Source organism: Ictalurus furcatus, chromosome 20, assembly GCF_023375685.1.
Source record: "Ictalurus furcatus strain D&B chromosome 20, Billie_1.0, whole genome shotgun sequence".
NCBI lineage: Eukaryota > Metazoa > Chordata > Actinopteri > Siluriformes > Ictaluridae > Ictalurus > Ictalurus furcatus.
In genome coordinates, this window is record NC_071274.1 from 23,370,890 (window position 1) to 23,386,627 (window position 15,738).

At 40.5% G+C, this 15,738-nt stretch overlaps 2 protein-coding genes across 2 annotated transcripts in view; one reads left to right on the forward strand and one right to left on the reverse strand.

Annotated features, from left to right (window-relative positions):
* Positions 1–12,159: 12,159 nt before the first annotated feature.
* On the forward strand, positions 12,160–15,218 carry LOC128624394 (ATP synthase subunit a-like). The gene is made up of 3 exons (XM_053652018.1): positions 12,160–14,164; positions 14,390–14,709; positions 14,834–15,218. Exon 1 carries the CDS (start codon positions 12,318–12,320, stop codon positions 13,374–13,376), a length of 1,059 nt encoding a protein of 352 aa, XP_053507993.1. The 5' UTR covers positions 12,160–12,317; the 3' UTR covers positions 13,377–14,164; positions 14,390–14,709; positions 14,834–15,218.
* Positions 13,446–15,738, reverse strand: part of LOC128624393 (netrin-G1) — a 19,121-nt gene continuing 16,828 nt past the window's right edge. Inside the window, exon 6 of the mRNA XM_053652017.1 lies at positions 13,446–13,675. Within this exon, the coding sequence (XP_053507992.1) occupies positions 13,446–13,675 (230 nt within the window). The remainder of the gene's footprint in view (positions 13,676–15,738) is intronic.

Below are 15,738 nucleotides of genomic sequence, written 5' to 3' on the forward strand. Positions count from 1 at the left end.
TAACTACTTTTTTAAGAGATTTTTTTTTTCACATTTTATTTGCTTCGTGTGACAATATTATACTAATACGAGTGTTATGATGTGGGACGTGGGTTAATTATGCTTTGTGTCATATCATCAGCTTTAATGTTAATACTACTACAACTAATATTAACAATAGCAACAACAACAATAACAATACTAACACTGACCTCGAAATAGAAAAGTATTAGACATATTTCACATTATATATTTATCTGTGTCTCTCTCTCTCACACGCACACACGCGCACACACACACACTGATTAACACTGATTTCTATTGATATATAAAGGAATATAATACAATCTGGTACGAGGTGATAAAGTTAAATTAACAATAAATTATTTATAATTAAAAAAAAAAATAATAATCCAACAATGTTCACAGCGAGAAGCAAACATTCACATAAAACACAGTATAACAAACAAATCACAACAAAAAAACAAAAATGGAGCAGAAACATGATTTAGGGGTTTATATATTTACACATTATATATTTCAGCTACTCATTATTCATTACTCTGGAAATGTCTGAACATTAGAGACGTCTTACTCAGCAGTTCTGTGAATAAATTCCTGAGCTGTTTAATTCAAGATAAAACATTTATCAGAGCTGATATGAGTGATGAAGGATTACTGATTAAAATGTCAAATATAATGATATAACATATACAGTGATCGAAACCTACTTATAAAAATTATGCATATTTATTTTTAAAGACTAAGCACAGATTAAACGGTAATAAACCGGGATGTGGTGGGACAGAAGTCTGCTAAGTAGTGCGCACTACAGGAAGCGTACAGGCCAGATGCTCATTTACTGCATGGTTTGAAAGAGAAATATTCCTCTCACATGGTGGAGATTTCCCACAGGAATGGTTTTTTTCCCACACAGGAATGTTAATTGCATTATATTTGCCTGGTAGCTTCATCTCCTCCTTTTTCATTTTCGTAAATCCAACACAATTAGCTTCAACAAACGGCACGTCTCGGTTAATTACAGTGCCGAATTTCCCCCTACAGCCAAAACCCAAAAAGCTTCATCACCATTCCTCGTATAATTCTGAAAAATTATTATCACTTCACTGTTTAAACACCAAACTGCTGTGAATCAAAGAACAAGAAAATACATGGCAATGTTTAGAATTGCAGCTGTGAGGAAGCACGACTTTATAAATCCCTTTAAATATGCAGTGGACAGAAGTGAACAGAGCTGCATGTATTATAATGAAATATTTCAACCTCAGAACCCTTATTAAATCCTCAGAACCCTCATTAAACCCTCAGAACACCCATTAACCCCTCAGAACCCTCATTAAACCCTCAGAACCCTCATTAAACCATCAGAACCCTCATTAAACCATCAACACCCCCATTAAACCCTCAGAACCCTCATTAAATCCTCAGAACCCTCATTAAACCCTCAGAACACCCATTAACCCCTCAGAACCCTCATTAAATCCTCTGAACCCTCATTAAACCATCAGAACCCTCATTAAACCATCAACACCCCCATTAAACCCTCAGAACCCTCATTAAATCCTCAGAACCCTCATTAAACCCTCAGAACCCTCATTAAATCCTCAGAACCCTCATTAAACACTCAGAACACCCATTAAATCCTCAGAACCCTCATTAAACCATCAGCACCCCCATTAAACCCTCAGAACCCTCATTAAATCCTCAGAACCCTCATTAAACCCTCAGAACCCTCATTAAATCCTCAGAACCCTCATTAAACCCTCAGAACCCTCATTAAACACTCAGAACACCCATTAAATCCTCAGAACCCTCATTAAACCATCAGCACCCCCATTAAACCCTCAGAACCCTCATTAAATCCTCAGAACCCTCATTAAACCCTCAGAACCCTCATTAAATCCTCAGAACCCTCATTAAATCCTCAGAACCCTCATTAAACCATCAGCACCCCCATTAAACCCTCAGAACCCTCATTAAACCATCAGCACCCCATTAAACCCTCAGAACCCTCATTAAACCATCAGCACCCCCATTAAACCCTCAGAACCCTCATTAAATCCTCAGAACCCTCATTAAACCCTCAGAACCCTCATTAAATCCTCAGAACCCTCATTAAACCATCAGCACCCCATTAAACCCTCAGAACCCTCATTAAATCCTCAGAACCCTCATTAAACCATCAGCACCCCATTAAACCCTCAGAACCCTCATTAAATCCTCAGAACCCTCATTAAACCATCAGCACCCCATTAAACCCTCAGAACCCTCATTAAACACTCAGAACCCCTCATTAAACCCTCAGAACACCCATTAAACCCTCAGAACCCTCATTAAATCCTCAGAACCCTCATTAAACCATTAGCACCCCCATTAAACACTCAGAACCCTCATTAAACCATCAGCACCCCCATTAAACCCTCAGAACACCAATTAAACCCTCAGAACCCTCATTAAATCCGCAGAACCCTCATTAAATCCTCAGAACCCTCATTAAACCCTCAGAACACCCATTAAACCCTCAGAACCCTCATTAAACCCTCAGAACACCCATTAAACCCTCAGAACCCTCATTAAACTATCAGAACCCTCATCAAACCCTCAGAACCCTCATTAAACCCTCAGAACCCTTATTAAACCCTCAGAACCCTCATTAAACACTCAGAACCCTCATTAAACTATCAGAACCCTCATTAAACCCTCAGAACCCTCATTAAACCCTCAGAAACCTCATGAAACCCTCAGGGCCCTCTGTAAACCATCATTTAAACCCTCATTCAACCCCTAACTATTCCCTCAGTAAACCCAATTGTATACTTGACCTTTAACCCTTAGAACCTCTTTAAACCCGCAGAACTTTCATTAAACCCTTAACAATCTGAATATACCATCAATAAAGCTTTGGAACCCTCAGAACCTTCATGAAACCCTCAGTAATCCTCTCTCTCCTCAAGGGTTCGAAACACTCAGTTGCAGGGTTCTATACAGAACCTTTAACGCTCACCCCCCTTAAAAACCCCAACACAAAGACCCACATGAGAGTATTTTTTCTAACCGCAGCGTGAGTAGCGTTATAATAAGGAGGGTTTATCTGATGATAAATACAGCGCTGCTCCTTTTGTCATGTTTAAACTCGTCCTTTATTAACGAGTAAAATGCTGTCCATGAAAAAGTGTCTCTGATCAGATTGCAGACCCGACCCTGAACCATATCCGGGATTTATTTATCCTAATGACATTTCATCACCGCGTCTCTCGGCTCGTTGTGTTAGTTAAGCCGTGTGATTGAGATTAATCTGATTACCCGGCGGAGTAAACAGTTGGGCGGCGCTGAGATGAAATAAAATCCAGCTGATGGATGGTAATGTTGCGGCTGTATGGTGTGTAATCGTAGCTCAGGGATCCATATTTCTGTATTTCTGTTCCTGCGCTGAAGATTAAACAGCCTGATTAGCAGTTCAGTGCCGTTGCACGGTAAATAAAACAAAGCAGGAAGCGTACATCATCTGAACTCCACGCCTGAGCTCGCCTCGTCACAGCCTGCTGCCTGGATGAATCTCTGAGCAGACATTTTCCCCTTTCCCCTTTTCCCCTTCATTCTCCTGGGCACATGTGCTGCGGGGCAGAAATGGCTTATGAAAGTGTGCTAAGCGTTTATTCCCAGCTGAGGAGCGCTGAGGCGAAGAGGCCACACCGGAGCGGTTCCTAGAGGAAGACGAGATTTAGTGCAAATAAATAAAAAGATTTTAAAAGAAGAAGAATCACAAACACGGTCCAAGCTCGAGTTTGAAAACGCAGTGGTGCTCAGAGTCGAGAAATATAAATCAAGTGTTTAATTGAGCCTGAAAGTAAAAATGATTCACTCGATGATGTAAATGAGTGAATTATGGGTTCCTCAGTGAACAGGACAGCGTTCCTGTGCTGGAGGAACAGTCCAAACGTCTGGAGGTCATGTCTGCACTAGTCTGGATTCAGTAGGTTCAGATTCATCTAAATAGACAATATTAAGAGACGGGGTAGGGGGCGGGACTGTGGGGGAGTTAGGGCGTGGCCTAATGGAGTTTTTGATGTGAATTTTTTGAGCAGAACATGTCAGAAAGTCAGAAGGTCACCTTCAGAAGTCTGCAGCTGTACGTCATATTAACTTCATTCACAATTACAACCTCTCCCTCTCTCTCTCGCTCTCTGTCTCACTCTCTCTCTCTCTCTCTCTCTCTATATCTTTCTCTCTCTGTCTCTCTCTCTCTCTGTCTCGCTCTCTGTCTCACTCTCTCTCTCTATATATATATCTTTCTCTCTCTGTCTCTCTCTCTCTCTCTATATATATATATATCTTTCTCTCTCTGTCTCTCTCTCTCTCTCTCTATATATATATATCTTTCTCTCTCTGTCTCTCTCTCTCTCTCTCTCTATATCTTTCTCTCTCTGTCTCTCTCTCTCTCTCTGTCTCGCTCTCTGTCTCACTCTCTCTCTCTATATATATATCTTTCTCTCTCTGTCTCTCTCTCTCTCTCTATATATATATATATCTTTCTCTCTCTGTCTCTCTCTCTCTCTCTATATATATATCTTTCTCTCTCTGTCTCTCTCTCTCTCTCTATATATATATATATCTTTCTCTCTCTGTCTCTCTCTCTCTCTCTCTATATATATATATCTTTCTCTCTCTGTCTCTCTCTCTCTCTCTCTCTATATCTTTCTCTCTCTGTCTCTCTCTCTCTCTCTGTCTCGCTCTCTGTCTCACTCTCTCTCTCTATATATATATCTTTCTCTCTCTGTCTCTCTCTCTCTCTCTATATATATATATATCTTTCTCTCTCTGTCTCTCTCTCTCTCTCTCTATATATATATATCTTTCTCTCTCTGTCTCTCTGTCTCTCTCTCTCTATATATATATATCTTTCTCTCTCTGTCTCGCTCTCTGTCTCACTCTCTCTCTATATATATATCTTTCTCTCTCTCTCTCTGTCTCTCTGTCTCTCTCTCGCTCTCATTGTGTTTTTGACTTCCATCATCTTCTCTCATTCCTTCTTCGTCCCTTTATGTCCCTATTGAGCTTTCCCTCTTGATCTGCCTTTTTTGATATCCTCTCTGGTCATTCTTTCTTTTCCTATCTCTGTCCTTTCTTTTTTGCCTGTTATTCTGTTCATTATTCACTCTCTCATTCTGTCTCTCTTGCAGCCTCTGTCCGTTTATCTGTGTCTCGCTGTGTCACTCTCTATTTTATTCTCTCTTTTCTATCTCTGCCTTTTTATGTCTCACTCTCTGTCTCACTTTTACTTTATTTTCTGCACTTTTTGTGCTCTCTCTCTCTCTCTCGCTCTCTCTCTCTCTCCATGTATCTCTATATTTCTGTCTCTCTCTATTAGCTTCTCTCTCTCTCTCTCTCTCTCTCTCTCTCTCTCTCTCCATGTATCTCTATATTTCTGTCTCACTGTCTCTCTCTCTCTATTAGCTTCTCTCTCTCTCTCTCTCTCTCTCTCTCTCCCCATGTATCTCTATCTCTCTGTCTCTCTCTCTATTAGCTTCTCTCTCTCTCGCTCTCTCTCCATGTATCTCTATATTTCTGTGTCTCTCTCTTTTAGCTTCTCTCTCTCTCTGTCTCTATCTCACTCTCTTTCTTTCTAAATTCTCAGAAGGTGAAAATGCTATTAAGGTTTGTAATGATTTCCGTTTCGTTTTGAGGCATCAGACTCACACAGAGCTCATAATCGTCCTGTCAGACAGACACACGTCTCCATCATCATGTCTCAGGACACATAAACCGCTTCCTAAATCAGAATCCCGCTCAGCGACTCGCCCTGATGTAGTGTTCACTACTGCGGCACTGTAACATGAAGCTCCGCCCCTCGAGGTCATCACTGCCAAAGCAGCTGTGCTACTGGTGGAAGATTTATTGTTAGTGAAACAGATGTTTTGCTAGTGACATTATATTACAATATACAATCACGGTCTTGCGTTGTGATTGGACAGTGTGAGGTCATTTATCGCCATAGCGATAACGAATCAAAATATCACCTGTCTCTATGATGTCACATAGACATGGGTTTATTGGGGGTCATTTATCACACTTAACGGTCATGATGGCCTTGTAGTTATCTGTGTGTGTGTGTGTGTGTGTGTGTGTGTGTGCAGGAGTGTTACATGCACATATGCACACGCACACGCACACACACACACTGAGCAGTGGGAGATTTCTTTATCTGAGATTGATTTCAGCGTCTGCAGAGCCACGGGAATGTTAGAGGTGTAATTTGTTGTCTGTGATGTGATGAACCCTGCAGACACACACACACACACAAATACACACACATACACACTCACACATGCTCACACACGCTCACACACGCTCACTCACACACACACACACACACTCACACTCACTCTCTCACACACACACACACACACACACACACACACCTCATTACAGACACTCAGCATGGCCGCTCAGTCCCGCGTGTCTGCCGTGAACCTGCTCCATTTCCATATCAGCGCTCTTTCTCTCTTTTCAATTTCCCCATCGCCATTTCCCAATTTTCCCGCTTTAGCTTCCCCGCTAACATTCTAAAGACCTTATTACCTCACAATGTCTGTTAATAACCACTCACACTGCGAACGGTCAGACACGAAGCTCTGAAAGCAAACGTTGGTCCCTGTGCGGGAAAACAAGCACGGCCTCTCTATTGAGTTTGATGAAACATTTATATTAAAAAAATCAAAAGAGAGAAATATTCACGCTCAGGTGAAAAGATGCAGAGAGACGTTTTTATTTTTACTGTTTTTCTTTTTTTCTCAGTTAATTTGTGCAAAACCCAGAACGTTTCTTATTCCTTAGCTATGCTACTTTTAAAATAAAAATCTCAACTTTATTGTTTATTTAATTAAAGATGTTTGTTGGTCAGCACTGTTAGCATGTTTAGGTTTTGCAGTCTAGTTAGTGCAGTTAAGTTAGCTTCTAAAGCATTAGCAGCGCTAGTAACGAGTGTTTTGCTAGCAGTATAGCCACACGCAGTGTAGCCGTGTTACTGTACGAAGATATTTAGAACCCGTATTGTTCCTGTTTGTCCAATCTGCTCATTAATATGCAAGAATAAAAAGTGTGTGTGCGTGTGTGTGTGTGTGTGTGTGTGTGTGTGTGCGTGTGTGTGTGTGTGTGTGTGTGTGTGTGTGTGTGCGCGAGTGACAGATCTGGCTGTTGTAGCATGTTTCCTGTGTCACATTAGCAGCTGCTGCTACTTCAGAATAAATTCCTCCACCATCTGATCACACACACACACACACACACACACACACACACACACACACACACACACTAATGTCAACTTCACAATATGTTTCCTGTCCTGCTTTAATAACCTCAGGGGAAAAATAAGGACAAGCGAAGAAAACACACACACACACACACACACACACACACACACACGCTGCTGTGTCATCAGATTTCTGAAGGCCATCAGATGATAAATATTGAAAAAAAATGGTACGTTTTGTGCAGAATGTAATCTGTATATATTTTTGCATATTTAGTTTACATTCTTTCTTCTGTGTGTGTGTGTGTGTGTGTGTGTGTGAGATTGAGGCCACCATGTGAGAGGAACTGAAGCAGAAAGACAGATTTATTCAACACACACACACACACACACACACACACTCCTGTGTGACTGACCTGTTTTCATCACTAAGTGTTTTTTTTTCCTCTTAAAAATAAGGCAGAAAAATTCTCTCATTTCAGTCACTTCTCTGAGATGTGAAGGGGTGGGGTCATCCTCGGTGGGGCGTGGTCATCATCAGAGGGGCGGGGTTATGAAAGAGGTGCTGTACAAATACAATTAAATGAAATGTAATGGAAAACCAGAGAAGAAGATTTGGTGAAGAGGAGAGGAAAGACGAAGGGCTTAACTAAGAGAGAGAGTTAAAAAGGAACAGGATGCTATGACCGTATATGGAGAGTGAGAAAAAGGAACAGGTGAAAGTAATCAACACAAAGAAGAGGAGGAAGCTGTGACCATATAAGGACAGACATGACTTGTTTAAGGGGTGAACTGAGACAGATTCAGATTGGATGTTATTTATTTATTTATTGATTTATTTTTGTTATCTTATAAATAAAAATGTTATTTAAATGTTTATTTATGTTATTCAGTTTAAAATTGCAGGGATTTAAAAACGTCAACGTGTAAAAATTCAACACGGAGCCGGAGAATTGTGAGGAGAGAGTCGGACTGTTCCATGAATAATGAGACACATACACCTGTCTCTCGCTCACCTGTCTCTCGCTCACCTGTCTCTCTCTCACCCATCTCACTCTCTCTCACCTGTCTCTCTCTCACTTGTCTCTCTCTCACTTGTCTCTCCCTCTCTCTCACCTGTCTCTCTCACCACTCTCTCTCTCTCACCTGTCTCTCTCTCACTTGTCTCTCTCTCACTCGTCTCTCTCTCTCTCTCACCTGTCTCTCTCACCCCTCTCTCTCTCTCTCTCTCTCTCTCACCCGTCTCTCTCTCTCTCTGTCTTGTTAAATATTTATCCCGTGTCTCGTCCTCTGAGCTCAGCGTGAGGAGAAAACTCCTGAGCTTGTGGTTATTTTCTCTTTTTCCTCCTGTTCACCTTGTGCTGTTATTGATGACTTCGTTCTTCTGACTCGGCGAAACTCCACCGGCTCGTGACTGATTTCTCCGCACAGGGACGAGAGCGATTTAACACCTAATTTACCAAAATATTTACCTCGAGTTATACATGTACACATCCTTTAGAAATCATTTCTGCTGCTCACGAAACCTCCGACAAAACAGAACATCGATAATGCATCCTAACATCACGGTGAATAATTACTGACTGATTTATTTACATATGAAAACTATTTAGCTGAGACAGATTTAGTGTAGGATTTAAACAGTGCTGGCGTTCTCTCCGTTTTAGTGCCCAAGTGAGCGTTTATATTAAACACCATTTATTTTCCGTCTCATTACAGAAGCATTAACGCCGCAGCGGCCTTAATGAGGCTCGTCCCCTCGCCCCGGCTGCTGGTTATTTCTGCCCATAAATATTCAATTCAAAGCGATTTCTCTGTTTAGTAATTATTTATATTTACATCGCAACACGACTTTCACCGAGAAATCATTACGTTTCATTTTCTTTCGATTAAAACGCAGGTCACGTGACGTCCTCCTCCTCGTCCTTCTCTCTATAGCGAGTTCATTACGGGGTTAAAGGTGTTTTGTGGCGTGATTAAAAACGAGCGAACATCCGATCAAACGGATTTCATCTCCCCTCCTGATCTGTTCCTCGTTAACGCAGACGTCCTCGCTTTAACTCCGTTATCACACGCGTTCACACACTGCGGAGATAAACGCGCATTTCTACGTACAGATCGGAGACGTGATGTTGATCTCTGACGTGATGTGTCTCACTTTAAACACGTTTCTGTCTTTCCATTAAGAGGCAGTAAATGGTTCCTGTCCTGTAAGAACGCGTCCTCTATAAACTCTACAGATTTAATTGTAGCTGTTAGCGAATAACACTCCAAAACGTGTCTTTTTAGGGCCGCTAGGCTGCTTTCATGCTTTCTCGTTCTTCCTCAAAAACCAGTGCACGTTTTTACGTCTCACGTGTAGATCCTGTGAGAAACGCACACAAAATCCGTCTGATTTAAAAAAAGAACTCCAGCAACCTTTACAGGAAAACGCAGCCGACCAATCAGATCGCAGCTCAGGGACCGGAGCGAGAAAAACCAACATGGAGGACAGGTAGAAATAATGATCCTGTAATATTGTGAAGTCTATCTAATATTTGTTGTTATGGTTACAGTGCGTGTGTCACGTGAGTCGATTTTTTTCCACAAGTGTTGCTCTGAGTATCTCCTTCACTGCAGAAAACAATCCATAAGTCTGTAATATTTATCTTACTAATTAAAAATGAACAACTTTGATAAAAAGCAATATTTAATCATTAGTGTGCAATGTTTTAAATAAATTTTATGTAAATTTCTCTCACTGAGGTGAGAAACAGGAAGTGAGGTGATTTTGAATAGGACAAGTAGACAATTATTATAAGACTGTAATAAACATCATTAATATCATTTTGTTTTTATTTATGAATAAATATCTTTAAAGTTCTGAATGCAGTTTTGCGCTTCCTCCGCTCCCAAAACTCCTCAACGTAAACGGTTTCATTAATATCATTACTCATTTCTACAGATTTATTAATAAACAATTAAAATCTATCTCCAATTAATAAAGGACATATTGTTTTAGATTAAATTTTTTTATCTCCTTGCACATTTTTTCATTGTGTAGCCCATTACATTACATTTATTATTTAACTTTCACTGCTTTTCTTCTTCTTCAACTTATTATTATTATTATTATTATTATTAGTAGTAGTAGTAGTAGTAGTAGTAGGCGTGTAAATAGCGTAGCACCTTTAGCTAGCAGGCTATTAGCTAACCACACACACTAGTTTAGATAAGCTTCAGTTCAGTCACTCATTAAAATAACTCCACACGGTCATTTAATATTTTAATATTTTACTACATTCAGCTTTCAGAACAACAAAAATATGATTTAAGTGCAGCGAGCGTGTAAATAATAATAAAGCAAAACATCACGATTTATCCACTTACAATCATAACACAGCTTCATAGAGTAGATCATTTCAGTTTCCTTTGTTAATAAAAATTCCTTTATACATCAATTAAACACACACACACACACACACACACACACACACACACAGATGACGCCTTCATATGACAGATCACACAGGAAGTGACACAAATCTACAGAGTAAATGGGATGAAGGTGGTTCTAGGTTTGACAGTAACAGTGATAATGGTCTTAACGACGGAGTCAGTGATAAATAGTGGGCGTGGTAATGGGCGGGGCCAGCAGTCGGGCATGTGCTTAGTCATTTCCCTTACGCCCTACCACTAAGTAAATCCACAACACATGGCCCAGTGGACTGCTTGTAGTAAATGAAACAGTGATATAGTGCTGGCTTGTCATAATAGGCGGAGCCACCAGTGTGAAATGGGCGTGGCAACAGGTTAAGGAAGTGGGTGTGGTCTGATTTTACAGAGCTCAGTTAGCCAAAAGAAGACAACATTTGTTTGAACAGTAAATTGATTTACAGCATTTTTACTCTTAATTATATGAATGAAAAGCTGACACACCCCCACCAAATGGGCCGTACCACCGGTCATGATAACAGGGGGTTTCCGATCAGGTCTCACGCTCTAATTTGGACGAGGTGTGTTTGTATTTTTATAGTATCACACACACAATATAAAATGAATATTTGCTGATGATTTGTTAACACTTTTTTTTTTTTTACTTAAAAAATGTACAACATTGCGTCCAAAATTTGCTTAAAAATCATGCTCTGTTTTTGGTTTCTTCTGCTCAGGATTTCATCCTGCAATGTTCACACAATCTTCTTCTTCCTCTTCTTCTTCTTCTTCTTATTATCATTATTATCATTATCATTATTATTATTATTGTTGTTGTTGTTTTTGTTGTTGTTGTTTCAGGGACAAATTATTGCCAGTGTCTGGATGTTCTGTTCCAGAGACGGTGTTTGAGCTCCAGGGGTAAAGTCTGTCCTGGAACGATGTGCGTTTCCAAAGTTCTGTTCAACAGACAACAAAATCATGGCTGTTTTTATAAACATGGAGGACCATCGAGATAAAACTGTATACATCTGTATACAAGCACACACTACAGGTGAGAAGTTTGGAAGCAAACACCACATGTCTAACAGCTGCATCCAGAATGTTTCCCAGGTGTGCAGTGATGTCATTTCCTGTTACTGATAATACAGGGAAAACCTCTTCGGTTCGAACTAGCTAGAGTGAATTGAATAAAGCATGTTATTAAATAAACTAGCTACCAGGGTCGGATTGTTTTTGTATAAATGATATAAATATATAATATATCACAGATTTTGCTGAGTTGCTTCGTACTCACATGCGCAGGCTGATAAACACCAATTCGCTGTAAATTTATTTAGCCACGCCCACAAAACTCCATAAAAGGCAAAGCTCACAGAGAGCTGGGAAAAACCGCTAACTAAAAGGTGAAAGATCGCCTGCGAAACTCTTCTACTGAGCTGGTATTGCATTAGGCACTGTGACCTAATGATGATGTCAGAGGGGGCGTGGTTAAAGCTAAATCAAACTGAATGAGAGTTAATTTAAGTTATGTGTTTATTGTCCATCAATATTTTTAAATTTCTATGTTTATATTTTACAAAGTGCTGCTTCCAGACCTCCAGCCTGCATTGTGTGTATATTGCGTGTATGTTGTGTGAATGTTGCGTGTATAATGCGTGTATATTGTGTGGGTTTTGTGTGTATGTTGCGTGTATGTTGTGTGAATGTTGCGTGTATAATGCGTGTATATTGTGTGGGTTTTGTGTGTATGTTGCATGTATGTTGTGTGTATATTGTGTATATATTGTGTGCATTTTGTGTGTATGTTGTGTGTATATTGTGTGTGTATATTGCGTGTATATTGTGTGTGTATATTGCGTGTATGTTGTGTGTATATTTTGTGTGTATGTTGCGTGTATATTGTGTGTGTATATTGCGTGTATATTGTGTGTGTATATTGCGTGTATGTTGTGTGTATATTGTGTATATATATGTGTGTATGTTGTGTGTATATTGTGTGTATATTGCGTGTATGTTGTGTGTATATTTTGTGTGTATGTTGCGTGTATGTTGTGTGTATATTGTGTGTATGTTGTGTGTATATTGTGTAAATATTGTGTGTGTATGTTGCATGTATATTGTGTGTATATTGTGTGTGTATGTTGTGTGTATATTGTGTATATATTGTGTGTGTATGTTGTGTGTATATATTGTGTGTATATTGTGTATATATTGTGTGTGTATGTTGTGTGTATATATTGTGTGTGTATGTTGCGTGTATGTTGTGTGTATATTGTGTATATATTGTGTGTGTATGTTGCGTGTATATTGTGTATATATTTTGCGTGTATGTTGCGTGTATGTTGTGTGTATATTTTGTGTGTATGTTGCGTGTATGTTGTGTGTATATTGTGTATATATTGTGTGTGTATGTTGCGTGTATGTTGTGTGTATATTGTGTATATATTGTGTGTGTATGTTGTGTGTATGTTGTGTGTATATTGTGTGTGTATGTTGCGTGTATGTTGTGTGTATATTGTGTGTGTATGTTGCGTGTATGTTGTGTGTATGTTGTGTGTATATTGTGTGTGTATGTTGCGTGTATGTTGTGTGTATATTGCGTGTGTATGTTGCGTGTATGTTGTGTGTATATTTTGTGTGTATGTTGTGTGTATATTGTGTTTGTATGTTGCGTGTATGTTGCGTGTATTTTGTCCTCCATCATGTTTGAACTTTGGCCGAGTCTCTGTGGTTCGTGTTCATGGTGTTGAGTCGCGTGTCCTCAGCGTTCGTCCTGCACTCAGACGCAGAGGAGAGACGAGAGCGAGAGAGCGATGGAATAAAAGAGAGGCAGAGACGAGAGACGGAGACGGTCACGTCCCGATCGGAGCTCCTCACAGGACTGGCCTCCGCGGCATCGCTCCGTTTCACACAAAACTCCAGAAAATCCCGGAGGACAGTGACAACGCTGGTGCAGAACACACACTCCACCGTTCTGACAGCGCAGCAGCACGTCGTCACACACTCGAGCTGAGAAGAGAAATGAGAAACACACACTCGTGGGAGCGGTTATGATGAAAGCGTGTAAGATCAGATCGGAGGAAAACATCACGACTGAGAGCTGGGATATAAATGTTCATTATCTGTTTGTTTGTTCATCTGAGATTAAACACTACTTCAGGCTGGGGCGTCGGTAACGGACGGCTGGATTGTGCACCACATGAATATGTAAAACAGTGGGCGGAGTCCATGCAAATTAGATCAATTTATCACCTTCAGCCTGAAAGTCACTTCAGGAGCAGGTGGTGCGTTCAAGTCACGTCGGAAAGATCGTATTTACGAGTCGAACACGACATGAATGCGAGCAGAAAGTCGTAATTACGAGTGGGAACCTCGAGTTTCCGTGTTGGGGGCGTGTCAGTAAATAAAACATGGTGGAATCAACGGATGCAACGTGTGTAGTTGACGATAACTGCTGAAATTGAATGTTTACCGAAATACAAGCAAAGCGCTTAACACGTATTTGTCAGGATTTTTTATTTACAATAAAACAAGCCAATTTCCTGTAGAAAATACGATAGCATTGTACAATTACCATATAATATTTAACAATAAAGTTTACAGAGGCTTCATAAATCGATTAAAACATTTTTTTTTAAAAAGCAAAACACACCTGAGGTGCACTCTTTCTTCTTCATTTTCTAGAAGCAGAACTACACAACACTTCCTGTATATTTTTTGTAGGTAATTAAGAGAAGGTACACCGCCATGTCGCTCCGAGCAGCGTGACCCTGACGACCCGGACGACCCGGACGACCCGGACGACCCTGACGACCCTGACGACCCGGAAGACCCGGAAGACCCTGACGACCCGGAAGACCCGGAAGACCCTGATGACCAGGACGACCCTGACGACCCTGACGACCCGGACGACCCTGACGACCCTGACGACTCGGAAGACCCTAACGACCCGGATGACCCGGACGACCCTGACGACCCGGACGTCCCTCCCAGGAAGACTTGTATGCTCCAGTAGACGGTAAATGAATACCACTGAAGGGCAGGTAATACATTTGTGGAATTTCATCTATGGCAAAATTTTAACTAATTAATAAATAATAATGTGAAAGTGTTATCTAAATTGTACTTCAGCTTATAACGCAAAATTTGTTCCTCCAATCATTTGAGATTATTCTTCACGCCGGAGGTGGAACTGATGTCAGGACGCCATTATAAGCAAATGAAAAATGGTGTCTTCACTGATGAGGAATGCTTTGTCTCCCACACTGACGTAGCTGTCACAGTTTCCCATCAGCCACTGCACATCACCGGATCACGGCACGTGAACGTCTGCACCTCTGTCACGTTTTCGTTACGTGTTAAAGTCACGTCTTGCACCTCTATTATAACCGCCTGGCGTTTGTCTTACGTTGCCGTTACGTGGTTGTGTTGTTGTGTTGTGTTCGTGCGGGTTTTCTGCCTTGAGATCCTCCACCACGTTGTTGTGTGTCTAAGCCTCACGTTATCTGTATCGCTCTTTTTATTTTTTTTTTCATTAAAACTCGAATCTGCACTTGCGTCCGCCTTCACCTCGGTTACGTGACAGTAGCTGTGTTATGGAATATTATTATATCCAATATCTCGCCTTCTCGCAAAGTCTCTCCTGTTGAATGACAGGAAAAAATGTAATATCTTATAAAAAATAGATCTTTTTTTAAACCTGTCAGCGTCCGACCCTCTTCCAAAGACAATAAATTAGTTATATAAAAGATTTCTCCTCACAGACAGCGAGCGGAGAAGAGAGAAAAGAACACAAAAGTATGCTAAAAGACGTCAGCGTGGAGAATAATGGATCGATGGGTCTGTGGATTATTGGTGACGTTGTGTGAGATTTAGTTTTGATGGAAGGGAAGTAGATGTTCTTCAGGTCAGCGTCGTGTCCCTGTAACAAAGCTCTGTGTCTGTTTTCTTGATTTTTCATTCTGTTATAAATGTTTCAAATGAAGCAAGACCTGAGTTACTGTTCATCGTTACTGTGTAATTACAGAACGAATCATTTGACAGACTTTTTACCACTGAATCCGGTTACGAGT

Bases quoted from the DNA above. Each gene is read 5' to 3' on its own strand.
- LOC128624394 (XM_053652018.1), top strand. From the start codon at position 12,318: ATGCGTGTATATTGTGTGGGTTTTGTGTGTATGTTGCGTGTATGTTGT.